The sequence below is a fragment of the Symphalangus syndactylus genome, chromosome 12 (genome assembly GCF_028878055.3).
Source record: "Symphalangus syndactylus isolate Jambi chromosome 12, NHGRI_mSymSyn1-v2.1_pri, whole genome shotgun sequence".
In the NCBI taxonomy this organism is placed as follows: Eukaryota; Metazoa; Chordata; class Mammalia; order Primates; family Hylobatidae; genus Symphalangus; species Symphalangus syndactylus.
In genome coordinates, this window is record NC_072441.2 from 125,241,557 (window position 1) to 125,261,075 (window position 19,519).

Consider the following 19,519-nt stretch of genomic DNA (forward strand, 5'->3'; position numbering starts at 1 on the left):
AGCTCTCACCTCCCTTATGTTCTTAAATTAATTCATACAAATCCCTGATTAATAATAAAAGGGTTTGCCATCAGTATTCAAAGCTCAGCCTGAGTTGTCATGGCTGAGAGGGCAGAAATCTGCTTGGAGCAATGAGAGAACCCAACTGAATTCTTGGCGTCTCAGTCTATGAATGTGTAAGCACTTCATCTGTTCATGAAATACAACGTTCTGGCAGGCTGAGGGTAAAGGTAGCTGCATGGTTAACAAACTGGAAGATCTGGAAAGCAGCACTACATCAAAGTAACGAAATGGCAGAAACAATACATTTTGCCAAGTTTTCCTTGTCTTTACACACACAAAATATGTGTTATTTAGTGTAAGCTATCTGTGTTCTAGGGACTTATTCCACTCCTATCACTGTTGTCCATCCAATGATCTTTGTGGAGGTCACATGTGGATTTGACTTCCAGTAATATTTTATAAAAGAAATTGTTGCAAACCAGAGCACAACACAAGGAAGGCCAAATGACAACTGCTTATCCTTCTTTTTCTTCTTTTTATTTATTCTTCTAAAATCTAGTGGTAGGAAGAATATTCTCCCAGACCTGGTTTCTACTTAGTAGTTATATGGATTTGAGCAAGTAAATGTAGGTCTCTGAACTTCAGTTCCTGTCTGTAAAACAAGGACAATATGTGCCTTAGAGAATTGTTGTAAAGATAATATAGTAATAAGTGAAAGAACTCTAAATTATCACACACATTGTATAAAGTATTATGTGTTATTTGAAAGATAAATATTAACAGGCACCACATAGTACACACAAGATACTTCCAGTGAAAAAACTGTGACTTTGAAAAGTTAAGTGGCTTACTTATTGACTTGTTATATTATCATCATCCTTCACTCATACTATTAATAATAAAAGTAGATAAAATATACAGACTGTCTCAACTGATCCAAAACCCTTTTGAAATATCAGATAAACATAAAGAAATCAAGTAAGAGCATTATCAGAATATATAAATGAAATGGTGTCACTCATCTCATGAGACAGTGATATAAGCAAAAAACAAATGTTTGTTGCTGTAAACAACTGCAATTTGGGGGTTGTGCCACAGCAAAAGCTGAGTGATACAAGTACAATCCACAGCTTAGCAATGAGTATTTACATAGTCATAATAATATTAATATTGATTCAACAGAGATTCAATCAGAAAGCTGAAATTAAAAGTTGTGATATAATTATGTTAGAAGGGTCAGAGAGAGAGAGGGAAGATGAGTAAAACAGTTAAATCTAAATATAACACAGAAACAAATCAATAATGTCTGAAGTTGAAAAATCAAGAAATAGAAGTATATTATTTAGAATTATGTAGGTAAGGTGCAAAAGACACATTAAAAGAACTGGAAGTCTGGCTGGGTGCAGTGGCTCACATCTATAATCCTAACACTTTGGGAGGCCGAGGCAGGCTGATTACTAAAGCTCAGGAGTTCGAGACCAGCCTAGGCAACATGGTGAAACCCCATCTCTACTAAAAATACAAAAATTAGCCAGGCGTGGTAGTGTACACCTGTGGTCCTAGCTACCTGGGGGCTGAGGTGGGAGGATTGCTTCAGCCCAGGAGGCAGAGGCTACAGTGAGCCCTGATCATGCCACTGCACTCCAGCCTGAGAATCTGTCTAAAAAAAAGAGAAAGTTTTTGCCTTAAGGGAGCTAGAATAAAATGTAAGAAGGATGCAGGTAAGAGAGAATTTTTTTGTTTATAAGACTAATAGTAACATTTGATTTTTTAAAAAAACTAATGTATTAACTTTATAAAAATTTTAACTCACAAGCACAAAGATAAAAAACTACAATTAAAAAAATCAAAGGAAACAATCATGCCAAATTTATTTTAAAAAGAAAGCTATATAGGCATACCTTGTTCTATTGCACTATGCTTCATTGCACTTTGCAAATACTGTGTTTTTTGTAAATTGAAGATTTGTAGCAACCCTGAGTTAAACCAACTATTGGTGCCATTTTTCCAACAAGATGTGCTCACTTCATGACTCTGTGTCACACTGAGGTAATTCTTGCAATATTTCAAAGTTTTTCATTATTATTATATCTGTTAGGGTAATGATCAGTGATCTTTGATGTTACTATTTTAATTGTTTTGGAGTGCTACAAACCACACTGAGAAAGATGGCAAATTTAACCAATAGATATTTTGTGTGTACTGACTGCTCCACTAACTGGCTGTTCCTGGTCTCTCCCCCTCTCTTCAGGTTTCCCTATTCACTGAGACACAAAAATATTGAAATTATTAGCCAATAATACAATAGTCTCTAAGTTTCAAGTAAAACCTAGTGTCAAGTGAAAGGAAAAGGGTTGCACCATCTCTCACCTTCAATCAAATGCCAGAAATGATTAAGCTTAGTGAGGAAGGCATATTGAAAACCAACACAGGCCAAAAGCTAGGCCTCTTGTGCCAAACTGCAAATTTGTAAATGTCAGAGAAAAACTCTTGAGGAAATTAAAAGTGCTATTTCAGTGAGCATACAAATGATACAAAAGTAAAAAAGCCTTATTGCTGATATGGAAAAAGTGAGTGGTCTGGATTCAACCAGCCATAACATTCCCTTAAGCCAAAGCCTGATCCAGGGCAAAGTCCTAGTTCTCTTCAAGTCTGTGAAGGTTGAGAAAGGTAAGGGGGCTGCAGAAGAAAAGTCTGAAGCTAGCAGAGGCTGGTTCATGCGGTTAAAGGAAAGAAGCCATCTCCATAACATAAGAGTACAAGGTGAAGCACCAAGTGCTGATGTAGAAGCTGCAGCAAGTCATCCAGAAGACCTAGTTAAAGTAACCAATAAAGGTGACTACACTCAACAACGATCCTCAGTGTAGAGAAAATAGACTACTTCTACTATTGAAAGAAGATGCTGTCCAGGACTTTCATGGCTGGAGAGAAGTCAATACCTAGCCTCAAAGCTTCAAAAGATAGACTGACACTCTTGTTAAGGGCTAATGCAGCTGCTGACTTTAAGTTGAAACCAATGCTCATTTACCATTCTGAAAATCCTAGGGCCCTTAAAAATTATGCTTAATCTATTCTGCCTGTGCTTTTGAAATGGGAAAACAAAGCCTAGATGACAGTATATCTGTTTACTTTACAACATGGTTTACTGAATATTTTAAGGCTACTGTTGAGACCCACTGCTCAGGAAAAAAAAAAAGATTCCTTTCAAAATATTACTGCTCATTGACAACATGCTTGGTCACCCAAGAGCGCTCATGGAAATGTATAAGGAAATTAATGTTGTTTTCTTGTTTGCTAACACAACATTCATTCTGCAGTCCATGGATCAAGGAATAATTTTGACTTCCAACTTTTATTATTAAAGAAATACATTCTATAAGGCTATAGCTGCCATTGACAATGATTGCTCTGATGGATCTGGGCAAACTGAAAACCTTCTGGAAAGGATTCACCATTCCAGATGCCATTAAGAATATGTGTGATGGGAGGAGGTCAAAATATCAACAGGAGTCTGGAAGAAGTTGATTCCAACCTTCATGGATGACACTGATAAGGATTCAAGACTTCAGTGGAAAAGTTACTTGCAGATGTAACTGCAAGAGAACTAAAATTAGAAGTGGAACCTGAAGATGTGATGCAATTGCTACAATTTCATGATAAAACTTGAACAGATGAGGAGTTGCTTCTTATGGATAAGCAAAGAAAGTGGTTTCTTAAGACAGAATCTACTCTGGCGAAGATGTTGTGAACATTGTTGAAATAACAAAAATTTTAAAATATAACATAAACTCAGTTGATAACGCAGTGGCAGGGTTTGAAAGGATTGGCTACAATTTTGAAACAAGTTCCACTGTGGGTAAAATGCTATCAAACAGCACTGCATGTACAGAGAAATCTTTTACGAAGGAAGACGCAATCAATGTAGCTATCTTCACTGTTGACTTAAGACATTGCCACAGCCACCCCAACCTTCAGTGACTACCACCGTGATCAGTCAGCAGCCATCAACACTGAGGCAAGACCTTTTACCGCAAAAAGATTATGACTTGCTGAAGGCAAGTCGGATGATTGTCAGAATTTTTTAGTAATAAAGTATTTTAAATTAAGGTATGTACTTTTTTAAAGATATAATGCTACTCTACACTTAATAGACTACAGTACAGTGTAAACATAACTTTTTTGTTTGTTTTTTGAGATGGAGTCTCGCTCTGTTGCCCAGGCTGGAGTGCAATGACGCAATCTCGGCTCACTGCAACCTCTGCCTCCCGGGTTCAAGCGTTTCTCCTACTGCAGCCTCCCGAGTAGCTGGGATTACAGGCACCCACCACGCCTGGCTAATTTTTTTGGGGGGTTTCACTATGTTGGCCAGGCTGGTCTCAAGCTTCTAATCTCGTGATCCGCCCGCCTTGGCCTCCCAAAGTGCTGGGCTTACAGGCGTGAGCCACCGCGTCCAGCCAGTAAACACAACTTTTATATGCACTGGGAAACCAAAAATTTCATGTGACTCGCTTTATTGCAATAGTCAGTTTATTGCAGTGGTCTGGAACAGAATCTGCAATATTTCAGAGGTATGCCTGTATTTTGATTCTGAAAGGCAAAAAAAACCAAAAAACAAAAAACCACAAACCTAATTAGAATTAGAAGACCTGGTATTATTTTGTTTCACTACTGAGTGAAAAACACATAGTATTACTAGTCCCTTTGTGCAGTATCATAGTCTTACATTTTCAATTCCAGATGCCATTGACAATATTATCACAGGAAAGATGTTGCCTAAAGGTAAGATAATATTAAGGGCTAACCTTTTGTATAGGGAGCTCTGAATTACATATAAGTTGATTATTATCTATTCTACAGATTATCTATGATCATTTAATGCTTTCTTCCTAACAATTACTACCTTTGGCCATTTCAGTAATCTTTCACAGCATCACCAAAGAATGAGAAAATGATTAGAAGTGAGTTAGTAAATTTTGCTCTTTTGTTAACAAATATAATTCAGGGTCAGTTAAAACTCAATATGTGAACGGTATTATTCACAACACAAATAAATTAAGAAGTAATAGGCAAGGTACAGTGGCTCATGCCTATAATCCCAAAACTTTGGGAAGCTGAGGGAGGAGGATCATTTGAGGCCAAGAGGACAAGACCAACCCGGGCGACATAGCAAGACCCCATCTCCACAAAAAATAAAAAAATTAGCCAGGAGTGACAGCACATGCCTGTAGTCTTGGCTACTTGGGAGGCTGAGGCAAGAGGACTGCGTAAGCCCATGAGTTTGAGGATACAGTGAGCTATGAGCGCACCCATGCATTCCAGTTTGGGCAACAGAGTGAGACCCTGTCTCTCTCTCTCTAAAAAAAGAAGTAATATATTTTATAAAATAATTTACTATAGGATTCCTTTAATTAGAAGGCCAGCATTTAAATTATTGATTTACCAAAATTCTGACACAGTTTTCTAGAGATATATTTATTGAGCAAAGAACAATATACCTAGTTGTTCAAGGTATAATAACAGAAGACACGAAAGCTATTTATAAATGAGATTTTGCTATTACCTGTAGATTTCACTTATTATGCTAATAATCTCTCCCTTTAGCATAAACATATGGAAGCTATCAGACGCCTACAAATTTCAGGTAGTAACTTCTAAAACATAGATAAAAATATGTTGGACATAATCACAGAACGTATCTTAACTAGGTAACACCATTTCATTTAGATATTCTGATATACTCTTAACCATACTGTACTTTGAGTTGTAGTTCATTGGCCTACCATTTAGGAAAAGGCATTGGGGCAGAACAACCATGCATAAGAAAATAATTAACAGGGCATGTTTTTCATACCTCTTCATCTTTCACATTCACATCCACATTTTTCGATTTGATGGCTTCGGTTATATGGTCAATGTTGTTTTCCCTGCAGTAATCAAATATATTTTTGTCTTCTTCCCTAGAATAAAAAAAAAAGAAAGGTCTTTTTCTTACTGGGTAATACATAAAAGTTACATATTTTCAACACAATCTGTTTGCTGCTGACATAGATGTTAATGGACTCTGTTTACAAAAAAATTTTACATGAACCGTAATAGTTTTTCAGTAGCTATAATATATCCAACTTCTGAAAAGACTAAAGTTCTTAGTTTCCTACTTGCCTTACAGGATAAGAGAATAAATTGTTACTCAAGTTTTAAAAATATATATGAAAGTGATTTTCTTAAAGCAAAGGAAATCAATTAGACAAAAAGAGGGGGGGCATTAAAAAACTCAGAAATCCTTTATAGGATAGTAGAATCAAAGAATAGAAAGAAAAGCTGGGAAGCATACTACATACCCAGCATTCTTCTAAGTATATTGCATGTGCTAATTCACTTAATCTTTCATGCAACAACTTCACTTTACAAATGAAGAAACAGGCAAAAAGGAGACGTTAAATGACCTGCCAAATGGTACTACATTTATCAAAGGCAGAATAAGAGCTAGAACTCACTTAGACCAACTGATTTTGTATACAGTACATTTTTCTATTATATTATGCTGCCTTTTGACTAATCAGCTGCAGTCTATTCCAAAATCTGAAGCAGAAGTTCTTAACATGAAATCTATGAGCTCTCTAAATAATGTACAGAATTATCTTTATAATGCATGTGCATTTTTCTGGATGTTGTATGTATAGGGGGAAGAATTGTTTCAATCGGATTCTCAAAAGAATCAGTGACTCCCATAAAAATCAATAATTTAGAATATCAACAATCAAACTGCCCCATATGTGGACTGAGTTTTATGAACAAGTATAAAGGAATGCCTTTTGCGTTCCAAAAATCAAACTAATGTGTTTTATAACCTGCAATGCCAGAGCATCCATTCATCAGAAAGCAAAACACCTGGCCACAGGAGTTCTTCTGTCTTAAAAGCCAATCTAAACATCTTGTGTCATACAGAAAGTTATTTCCAGTCATAGCTAATTTTCTTAAAAGACACTACTTTGGCCTCAGCCATCTAAGTGTTCTTTAAGCCTCTTAAGTATTTTATTGAGCACCTACTACATGTAAGGCACTGGACAAGAATTTGTTGATAACAGATAAAAGGCTAAGCAAGAAAGTTTGCCTTTAAGACACAAACAGTATAATTAGGATGACAAAAATCTACACAGGATTAACATAAGGTAAAACTTGGATCCTTAAAAAGGACTATAAGAGAACAGAGGAGAAATGACTTGCTTCAAAGCTAGAGAAAATGAAGTAGGTTTTAAGTAAGAAATCATGTTTAATAGGACTATATGGTCACTTGAAGAGGCCCTGTTAAATAGAAGAGAAAATGCTTTTTCGATCACTTATTCTGTAAAGATAATAAGAAGTGAGGTCAAACCCCAGAAAAGAGAATTCTGATTTTAAAAAGTAGAGCTGCAAATAATACCACTTTAGCCATATTTAACCACCATTAAAAACACCATGTCTCGGGAGGCTGAGGCATCAGAATGGCGTGAACCCGGGAGGCAGAGCTTGCAGTGAGCTGAGATCGCGCCACTGCACTCCAGCGTGGGCAACAGAGCGAGACTCCCATCTCAAAAAAATAAAAAAAACAAAAACCAAAAACAAACAAACAAAAAACCAAAAACAAACATCAGGTCTGCATTTTGGGAGGAAAAGGTGGGTGGATCACGAGGTCAGGAGTTCGAAACTAGCCTGACCAACATGGTGAAACCCCGTTTCTACTAAAAATACACAAATTAGCCGGGCGTGGTGACACGTGCTTGTAATCCTAGCTACTCAGGAGGCTGAGGCAGGAGAATCACTTGAACCTAGGTGGCGGAGGTTGCAGTGAGCCGAGATCATGCCACAGCACTCCAGCCTGGGTGACAGAGTGAGACTCCATCTCAAACAAACAAATAAACACACACACACACACAAAAACACCATGTCTATGAAAGAATACCTTCAGAGTTCCAACTTAAGGATAATAGGGACCTACTTTCTTCCAATCCAGTAACAGAAAACCCACTAATTCAAGAGGCACCAACTTCAACTGTTACAGAAAGGACTGTGTCTTTTAAAGTCATAGCAATATTACAGTGCTACTTGCCAACTGTTTCTGAATTGGAAAATAATGGGAAGTTGGTGGTAGGGCACAGAAAGGAAAGCAGAAGGATCCTTGGCATGTGGGTTACGCATACCCAGTAATATGTAAGGGTTATTCACAGATGAGAGGACCTTTGGAGTGGCCCCTCTTCCTGAGTCCAACTTCCAAATGTGCATGTATACCTATGTTATAAGCAGTAAAAAAGTAAACACAGTACAAACACACATAAATTTCTATTTTGTTTGATGTATCTTAAATATGTTTCTTAGACACATCAAATATATCAATTAGTTTTTTTTGCTATGTGAATTTTTTGGAGGGCAGGTGGCATTTGTTTATCTAAGTATTTGTTTATCGTATATAGTTTATCATCACCAAATATGCTAGGCACAGAGATATTAACAAAATACTTCAGGACAGTGTTCACATATAAATTAAATATCAAAAAGAGAAGTTCAATAAATTCGCCAAAAATGTGCTACAAGGCTGAATGACGAATATAAAAAAATTAAGTGATACTCTTGGGCTTACTTGTTAAATATAGATATCCAATCCCACACCAAATTTTGAGTCTCTTACCTTCTACAACCAAGCTGTCTTTATACAATGTCACCATCTAGTGGCCAAAATGAAGAAACATCTGGAGCAACATCATTTCATATTTCCTTTCTTGCCCCCTAACAAAACTATGTACAATGTATAAATCAAACTTTCTCCCTCTACAGTTTTCTAAGAGCTCAATACAGCCTTCCATAGTCAATCTTGCCCACCATATCCATGCTTATTTGAAATAACGTGCAAATGAATCCAACCATTATGAAACACAGTAGAGCCTTTAATAAATAAATGTGTCTCTCCATATCTTTATTTTCCTTTCTTGATTTTTTACTCAGGTATCTTGTTCCCTCTCTTTGTGCATCTAAAAATTATCATATTCATTATCTATAAATGACTGTGAGTTATGTTTATGATGCTACCCTAAAGGATGTCCCATGTTATCTCTAGCACAAAACAGAAAGTCTCTTCTTCAGGTTACTACAACTTTTTTCTGAAATTGACAGAAAATACATTTATATTCCTGAAGGAATAATCACTGGTTTTGACATTCTTTTGAAATATAAGAGCACACTCTATGGGAAAGTGGGATAGTGTTTAAGTACGGCTACCTTTTTCACCCAATCACAGGAAGATCCTTGCCCATTCCTAAATATGTTATCTGTACCATTTTCTACTCAGATGGCATTTTCTTATCAAAATATTTCAAATAGGCCTCATGGCAAGACATATAAAGTCCATTTAACTACAAAAATTATGGAAGGAACTAGCTTGGAAATCTACTTAATAGGCACGTTCAACAAATATTCAATTCCATTTATATATTTATTAAGCAACTGGAAATCAGATATAAAACACAGTATTCTAGTAAATAGACAATGAATAAGTACTTATTGCATGAATGAAAATCCAAAGAAAGTAAGCCAATATCTATAAAGATAAAAACAAATGCCATAATTCCTCAAACTAAGGAATGTGTATTTGTGGGCTCTAGGGTACATAAACTACTTTAAAGGGATATGCAGGTATAGATCATTTTAAGTGACTCAATTTCCAGCTCTTCAACTTCTAGATAAATGTATTCTTTACTAAACTCATCTACCTGAAAGGGCTCCTGTGGCAAATATTTCATTACCATTCTCCTTTTCCACATTCCCTCTGCTCAAACACTCTTCTCCTCGTTTGTAAAGGAGAGGCATTACACCTCTCTCCTTACTATAGTTAGTATACTCCAGGAAGTATAACCAAAAGATGGAGGCAAAAAAGCATTCTGAGTGATTTCTCTGGAGAAAGACAGTTCACTCATGAGGTCTCATTAGGACCATGGCTAAGGCAATCCTCAAAATGATACACTTTCCCTGGCTCTATTTTTATGTTCACAAATAATCATTTAACTATTAATCTGTTTTTCTGGACTCCTCAATTCTCAGAAAGGAGGGACCCAGCACTTCAATCACTACAAAGACATAGTCCCTTTGGTAAGCAAACAAGCATTTTAGCTTACACCTCAGTTTTGGGCCAATTTTATTATTCCTACTCTGTCTCTAAGGGTCTGCTTGATCTATGGATCTTTTTTCTACATCTTTGAGGTTGAAGAATGGACTCTGATCAATGGTAATTCACCAAAAATGCCACTCTGTGAAGTTCCTTTGGAGGTAGTCTTTCTAGGATAAAAGCTTGCACTGCACACTATCTTCCAAAATTCAGTCATACTGCTAGTGAATATTACTTCTTTGTAGGAATTTAAGTTCCTAATTTACTTGTTGGATGTATGGCCAGAAGTTGTTGATCTGAAAGGCAAAGAAATGTATTCTGTTCAAATATAATGTTAGAAAATAATGCTGTCATCTCACTGATTTCAACTATGTTTTTCAACATGCTGTATATGCCAAACATAAAACTCAAAGTCTAATGTTGATTCTTTTTAATAATCTTTCACATATCTAATCTTAATTTTATAAATAATACAATTTTTATATAATCTTTGATCTGTTGAAACCATCAATATTTTATAAGTTGAGATTAAAAAGTGTTTTAATTTATAAATATAAAACAATCATAAAGGCATATATTAATTTTACTTACAGATGTTTCTCTCCCTGAAGAAAAGAATCTATTCTTACTCAAAGGTGTTTAGTGAAGCTTGTTTAAGACTTATATGGGGTAGTGTGTGGTGGCTCACACCTATAATCCCAGCACTTCGGGAGGTCAAGGAGGGAGGATCACTTGAATCCAGGAGTTTGAGACCAGCTTGAGCAACACAGCAAAACCCTACTTCTACAAAAAAAATTTCAAATTAGCTGGGTGTGGTGGTGCGTGCCTGTAGTCCTAACTGTTTGGGAAGCTAAGGTGATAGCATCAATTGAGCACAGGAGTTTGAGGTTACAGTGAGCTATAATCACATCACTCCACTCCGGCCTAGGCAACAGAGAAAGATCCTGTCTCTTAAAAAAGAAAGAAAAAAAAAAAAGACTTATCTGGGAGAAGCAAAATAGGTAAAATCAAATCCTAACTCAAGGATTAAAGAGTCATGGCTGCCATACTTAGCACACTGAAAACCCCCACTTCTAATTACTATCTAATTAAAATTACAGATGTTGATTTCACATTGTAGGATACTGTTTTTGACTCTCAATCTTACCAAACACAACAAATGAGAATCTATACTATGATCCTCAGGTAAAATCTTGCAAATAGTACCTCCTTTCTGAAAAACCTTGGTTTAATCCCTGGAAAAGGCAAAACATTGCTTGGGTGGTAACCACGTTCAAGAAGTTTAGCCTTCATAACAAAGTACTTAATAAAGTGTTTTTCTGTGTGTTGTGCTGTTCTTAAAATCATTCTTGAGGCCAGGCACGGTGGCTCATGCCTGTAATCCCAGCACTTTGGGAGACCGAGGCAGGTGGATCACGAGGTCAGGAGATCGAGACCACCCCTGCTAACACGGTGAAACCCCGTCTCTACTAAAAATACAAAAAATTAGCCGGGCATGGTGGCAGGCGCCTGTAGTCCCAGCTACTCGGGAGGCTGAGGCAGGAGAATGGCGTGAACCTGGGAGGCGGAGCTTGCAGTGAATCGAAATCGCGCCACTGCACTCCAGCCTGGGCAACAGAGCGAGACTCCATCTCAAAAAAAAAAAAAAAAAAAATCGTTCTTGAAATTCTGGATGACAAATAGACAATTGGAAACTATTACCTTGTCATATTTCATTGATTCTAAATGCAAATTTTTTCATGTTAACATGTCCTATGAATCTTATAATCTGCAGCATCTTACAATTAAATGATGGCATGTTTTTCTAATAATGGTATTTAAATAATGGTGTGCAGGAGTCAAGGAGGTAATAAGGTAGGTTCAAAACACACAGTACCCAATGGACTAGTGAATGACCAAAGGAATTCTTATAAGTTGACCCTTAAACAACATGGAGGGTGGGGGGTACCGACCTCCTGCATAGTCAAAAATCTGCATGTAACTCGACTCCCCCAAAACTTAACTACTAGTAGCCTACTGTTGACCTGAAGCCTTATCGATAAACAGTTGATAAATTTTTATTTGTGTTATATAGTATATTCTTATAATAAAGTAAGCTGGAGAAAAGAAAACGTTACTAAGAAAATCATAAGGAAAATATACATTCATTAAGTGGAAGTGGATCATCATAAAGGTCTTCACCCTGTTGTCTTTACAGGCTGAAGAGGGGCTGGTCTTGCTGTCTCAGCACTGGCAGAGGCAGAAGAGGTGGCAGGTGAGGCAGGCACACTCAGTGTAGCTTTGTGAAAATACACCATTAATTTCTCCCTTTTTAGTTTGTTTCTCTAAAAGTTTTATACAGTACCAATCCTTCTTCCACCATTTGCTTAAGTTTGGGTGCCCATATCATAGAAGGGTCCATGTAGTAAAAGTCAAAAGCAGTCTTAAATAATCAGAACACTTCTGCAAGACTGTCTAATGTCAATCTGTTTTGGGCATTGTTTATTCTACATCTTGTTCCTCATCATATCTATCTGGTTTGGAAGCACTCATTTCCATCAAGTTGTCTTCTGTTAATTCCTGTAGTGTGGTGTCTATTAGCTCTTTAATTTCTTCAAGATCTGTATCTTAAAACCAACTCTCTGCCCCTGCCCTGCCACACATTTTTGCCATACTCACAATCTTTCATGATTTCCTTGATTGGCTCTGTCGTAAATCCTGTGAAGTCATATATAACATGTAGACAGTTTTCTCCAGCAGAAATTTATTGCTTCAGGCGTGACGGTTTTCACTGCCCTTTCTATAATGACAGCATCTCCAATGGATCCTTCCCGACCTTCATGATGTTCTATCAGGGTTCTCTTTCGTGGTGTTGACAATCCTTTCCATAGAGTACCATGTGTAATGAGCCTTAAAGGTCCTTATAACCCCCGATCTAGAGGCTGAATTAGAGATGTTGTGTTTGGGAGCCAGTAGATTGCAGTAGACGCCTTCAGTGTTGAACTCATGAGTTTCTGAGTGGCTGGAGAATTGTCCAATATTGAAAGAACTTTAAAAGGTGGTCTCTTACTAGAAAGGTACTTCCTGACTTCAGGGAAAAAGAATCAATGGAACCAGTCCAGAAAAAGGGTTCTCATTGTCCGGGTCTTCTTATTGTACAACCAAAAGACCAGAAGATGGTGTTTACCTTTTCCCTTCAAGGCAGAGGGGTTAGCAGCTTTATAGATAAGTATAGTGTTGATCATAAACCTGCCTGAATTTGCAGAAAACAGAGGTAGCCTATCCCTTCCTGCCTTAAATCCTGGTGCTTGTTTCTCTTCCTTACTAATAAATGTCCTTTGTGGCATTTTTTCTTCCCGCAGAATATGGCATTTCTGTCTACATTTAAAAACCTGTTCATGCAAATAGATATCCTTTCTCCTCAATGATTTTTTTTTCAAGTTTGGGGTACATGTACAGGACGTGCAGGTTTGCTGCATATGTAAATAGATGCCATGGTGGTTTGCTGCATAGATTGTCCCATCACCTAGGTATTAAGCCCAGCATCCATTAGCTAGCTGTTCTACCTGATGCTCTCCCTCCTCCCACTCTCCAAGGGGCCTAGTGTGTGTTGTTCCCCCCCATGTGTCCATGTGTTCTCATCATTCAGCTCCCACTTATAAGTGAGAACATGTGGTGCATGGTTTTCTCTTCCTGTGTTAGTTTACTAAGGATAATGCTTCCAACTCCATCTATGTCCCTGCAAAGGACATGATCTTGTTCCTTTTTATGGCTGCATTGTATTCTACATTTTCTTTATCCAGTCTATCATTGATGGGTATTTAGGTTGATCCCATGTCTCTGCTATTGTGAACAGTGCTGCAAAGAACATATGCATGCACGTAACTTTATAACAGAATGATTTATATTCCTTTGGGTATATACCCAGTAAAGGGATTGCTGAGTCAAATGTTATTTCTGCCTCTAGGTCTTGGAGGAATTGTCACACTGTCTTCCACAATGGTTGAACCAATTTGCGCTCCCACCAACAACGTATAAAGTGTTCCTTTTTCTCCACAATCTCACCAGAATCTGTTGTTTTTTGACTTCTTAATAAGAGCCATTCTGACTGTTACTAAAAGAGAGGCATGAGATGGCATCTCATTGTGGTTTTGATTTGCATTTCTCCAACCATCAGTGATGTTGACCTTTTTTTCATATGTTTGTTGGCCACATGTACATCTTCTTTTGCAAAGTGTCTGTTCATGTCTTTTTCCCACTTTCTAATGTTTTCTTTTCTTGTAAATTTGCTTATTTGTTGCCTCTTGGTGAGAAAAAGCTGTTTCTCCCATTATCTTGACCTTTCTAAAGTCAAACCTCTTTCTAAACTTATCAAATCATCCTTTGCTGGCATTACATTTTCCAGGTATAGATCCCTCACCTTCCTTCTGCTTTAAGTTGTCACAGAATGACTTTTCTTTTTCTTAAATCATAGTAGAGTCTATAAGTATGTCTTTCCTATAGCAATACTACACCTACATAAAAGCTGAACTTACAATATGAGATCAAAAGATATTGCACAAAAAGTGCAAGGTTCTTGTACTTGCAAGTGTAGCTGCAGTGACGGTTCATGAATTCCCTTTTCTTTTTTCTTTTTTTTTTTTTTTTTGAGATGGGGTCTCGCTCTTTCACCCAGGCTGCTGTGCAGTGGCATGATCTCAGCTCACTGCAACCTCTACCTCCCGGGTTCAAGCAATTCTCCTGCCTCTGCCTTCTGAGCAGCTAGGATTACAAGCGCACACCACCACTCACGGCTTATTTTTTTATTTTTTGTAGAGACGGGGTTTCACCATGTTGGCCACGCTGGTCTCGAAATCCTGACCTCAGGTGATCCACCCATCTTGGCCTTCGAAGGTGCTCCCAAGGCCACCCTGTGAGCCACCATACCCGGCCCATCCCTTTTCTTTTTTACACAAGTCCTTAATGCTGAATTAATTTATTCTGAAACGGCAGACAACCACAGCTGCAGACCTCAATCTACAATATGTATTAGGCAATTCAACTTTTTCTTATAATGTCAAGACTTTTCTCTGCTTTTTGGGAGTACTTCCAGCATCACTAGTGGTACTTCATATGGGTCTCATGGTGTTATTCAAGGTTTAGAGTATAGTGCTACACACAATGACAAAATACTCAAAAACCACAAGAGATCACTGTTTACTGTTACACGCAGTTTACTGGAGAGACGAACTGCTCACTTGGAGATGATTAGCGTCTTGGCATTTTAAGTGGATACTAGCAACACTTGAGCTCACCACACTAGCCATAGGAGGTAGCTACAAAATTACTGCAGTAGTACAGTATGTACTACAGTTAATTTCATGCAGTTATGATTTAATACTGCATCTTTGCTTTTTTTTTACATTTTTCTGGATTGAGAATGGCACCAGATATGGTCTGCTAGTGTTTATGTGCCTACGTTGTGATTAACTTTTTATAACAGATTTGTGTATATTTTATGGTAGTAAATGAAAAAATGGACTAGTATCTACATATACTGTATGCATTCATGCCATATCTTTTTCTTAATTTTTTGGATATTTTAGGCTACATAGTTCATCTGCAAGTGTTTTCAAATTGTTGCAAATTTCCAAAAAAGTTTCCAATATATTTACTGAAAAATATCAACATATAAGTGGACCTATGCAGTCACAACCTGTGTTTTTTGAGCAGAAATTATATTTTGAATCACAATTCCTGCACTCACAGTGCCATATCTGCAACTGATTTCAGACAGTTATAGAAACAAACCAGTTAGTTTTCCCCCTTCCTGTTATATGATAATGGCAACATCTTCTTCTACTACATAACTATTTTCAGACTGAATTATATTCATATATGCAAGGTACTTAGTTCTAGGTCTAGAAAATTCTTAAAGCCTTCAAATTGAAACTTCCATTTGTTATACTATTTATGTTGATAACGGTCCCTTCAAATAAAACTACATACATTTTTATGTATTTTTCTCACAATCTTTCAATAAAGTATTGACGAAGAAAAAAATCAATGACCCAGATATTTCTTACAGATAATTAGTTATACTGGAGAAGTTACTTAACCATAATTTATAAAGACACCATTTACTAAAAATGTATTTTCACCCCTTAAAAGCTGCTTAACCGTAAACAAACTTGATTGAAAATTTCCGATACTTTCAATGCCAATAAGATAAAATGTAGTTAAGTTCTAATCAATCTCTGGAAAATCAGTTGCCATATCAGAAAAAGCACAGATCTGCTTTCCTAGAAGTCTCTACAGAGCTGAGTTACACTCTCAGCCATTAAGGTAAGTCTAAAATCAATCAGATAATCGATCCAAAGGAAATATCATCATCAGTGCATTGATAAATCAAAGACCAAAGTCTCCGATTTTACCGGTAAAGTACATTTTTCAAAACATTAAATGGAAAAGAAATTTTATTTAAAAAATTTTAACTGGAGATACTCACCATATTAAATAGTAACAATTATCAGACTCAATTTCATTAACTAGAGATTATGATTCCTCAAACATTTCCAGAGCCAGCATAGCACAGTAATTAACAGCAGAGTTACTAACTATGTGACCCTGGGCAAGTAAGCTAACTTCTCTGAATTTCAGTTTCCTTATCTGTAAAAAAGGAATATTAATAGCATCTATATTTAACAGGGTCATCCTAAAGATTAAGAGAAATAATACATATAATATATTATGGTTACTATACTAGCATATAATAAACGGTCAATAAATGTTAACTGTCATTATTATTATCTTAAGAATTTAGCATATGTTGTAAGCTGGGGGTCATTCCTCATACCCTACATGTCAATTAATCTAATAAATATTAATTAGAACTTCAAGGAAAAAAATAAGCCAATGTGGTTGGAACAGAGTGAAAAAAGGGGTGAGCGGAAAACTGGCATTAGATGAGATGGTAAGGGGCCCTGTTCATATTATTTGTAGTGCATATTCTGCTTCTCATTACTGTAATGTATACAGTATACCCATAATCTCTATATATCTTTATATATGCACACATACATACACACACCAAATTTTGTAAACAAGCATTTCATAGGTACCACATACAGATAAGGATATGGGAAGAAGAGAAAGAAAAATTAGATGGGGTAGACAAGAAAGAAAGAACAAAACTGGAAAAAGGAAGAGGAGAAGAAAAAAGAAGAAAACAGGAAGAGAAGGTGATGGTTTCAGTTGATGAATGACCCTTGGTTCAGAAAGGGCTAGATTTGTGTACATGCTTGGTTGGCATCATGACACTGAGCACACAGGAGGTAAATGAAGCACGCTAGAAAAGGGTGAATATGAGAGCCAGGAGACTCTTACAACAGTTTCTGTTTATGTCAAGACCCACATGTCCCAGGGGACCCATTTTCACATAATCTATAATTATCTCTTTGCTTTAATCGCCTTGTCATTCCTGAGGCTCTCATGGGCACTGGAAGAGGAAAAGCTCATTAACTAAACCTTTTCTCCTCTCTCCAGCCACCCATGGCTTTTAATTGCTTGGTGTGTTATTATCTAGGAGTGCAACTGGAATCATTTTCATAAGAAAGGGAGGTAGAGAGGAGGAAGGGAGCCATGAGTCCCTGAGGTATGCACCAAAGACAAACCTTTGCTTTCTCAATTATTTATGCCAGCTGAGGTTTTACAGGCTGAATAAATCCATAACTCAAGTTCATTCTGAGCAGTCAGATTCTCCAGGGGGAGTTGCCCACTTGCCTATACACACTTGTGTAGTCCTCAAAGAATAACCAGAATGTAACAAGTCATATGTCATCCAATTTATCACCTATCACCAAGGTGTTAACACAATGTTGATCACAGGCAACATGGTGAAATAGGGAAGTATTACACTACCACCAGCCAAACAGATAGAGGGAAGTTTTTTGGTGCTAAAGGCAGTGGTATCATTAGGATAGTGGTGTTCCAGAATGACTTGGCCTGTTAAATGCATAAAAATCCAAATATTCATTTTTTAAAACAGAAATATGTATAACACATACTCTTGAAGCTTAAGAATCTTTAAGTAGATTTGTTAAAAACAGGCTGCAATCTAACAATGTGAAGCTTTGAATAAATAGAATTTTATAACATCTGATTTTAGAAGTAATTTACAATAAAACTATACACGTTACAGCTTTTTCTCCAATCATATCTCTTTCAGGAAAATTTCAGAGTATAATTTATGCGTGACAGGCTTTTATGTTACTTCCAAGCTAGTTCATATTTCACCAAGAATACAAAATTAAAGCATAAAACAATCACTTTCATTCTAATTTTTTATACTTATATTCTTCCATTTATAATCAGGACTAGGCAGCAGCCAATGAAAAGATATTTGGGAAATATTTTCAAAATCCATCACTGTTTAAAAATGGAAACTTTATAAGTCAATGATTAAAGCATCTCTTGGAAATTCTACAGGCTTTTGTGTCTGACCACAAGCAGCGACCTCTGGTATTTTCTGCCAAAACACTTCATTTGTCACACAGAACAACTAATCAATTCCAGAGCCCATCAATCATTTCAGTTGTATACTAGGTCTGGTCTTGCTTAGAGAAGGTCCAGATGGCTGTCCGTGTAAGTGGAATTAATAAAATTCTAATAGATTACATGACATCAAACTACAAAATATAACAGGGAGGACCAAATCTTATTGCAGGGTGGTGTGGATACTGTTTAATCTTCATTTACAACATTTTTAATTCTTACCCTAATTTCTCAATTTATGTGCAAACTTCTAGATCAAACCTTTGAAGCATGCAAGTAACCAGAAGCAATTTCTTGAATATGTAGTGCAGAATCATTTTACTCTACAAACCCCTATGCTTATTAACCAGTACTTTTTCTGCCCATCTGCAGTATAAATGAAAAACACAGCTGATCTCAAAACTAGAGGTTACTCCCTGTTATAAGACTTGTCACTCTCTTGTTTCTATAGTTCTAAAAATATTGGCTCTCCCTTCCTTGTTTTCCATTTTCTTTTGCAAAAGCAAACAACTTATATTTAATTATATAACCAGAATGCCATGTTATTGTAGCTCCTAACATCAGCTCCTGGCTCCTCTGTAGGGACTCCCTCTGCCGAATAACAATACTATTTATAAATGCTAACAGTTACACAGTAACTTATTTTCCACCAGATACTGTTCGAGGATGTCTATGTATTCACATAATCTGCTAAGTATCAAGTGAGACAAGTACTATAATTATCCCCATTTTACAGGTAAGTAACTTGCCCAAGATCACACAGCTAGTAAGTGGTGGAACTAGCATTTGAATGCCAGCAGTTTGGCTCCATAATTTTTTGTACTTAATTAGAATCCCCCTACACCCCCTCGATTATATTACAGAACAATTAAC

The 19,519-nt window shown here is 36.7% G+C and overlaps 1 protein-coding gene across 6 annotated transcripts in view; it reads right to left on the reverse strand.

The window, feature by feature from the left end:
• ACBD6 (acyl-CoA binding domain containing 6) overlaps window positions 1-19,519 on the reverse strand; it is a 236,353-nt gene that overhangs the window by 145,127 nt on the left and 71,707 nt on the right. For all 6 annotated transcript variants that reach the window (XR_010117664.1, XR_010117663.1, XM_063627554.1 and 3 more), the window contains exon 5: window positions 5,855-5,960. Coding sequence is in view for 4 of the 6 variants with exons in the window: in XM_063627554.1 (XP_063483624.1) it covers window positions 5,855-5,960 (106 nt within the window). In the remaining 2 variants the exon portion in view is untranslated. The remainder of the gene's footprint in view (window positions 1-5,854; window positions 5,961-19,519) is intronic.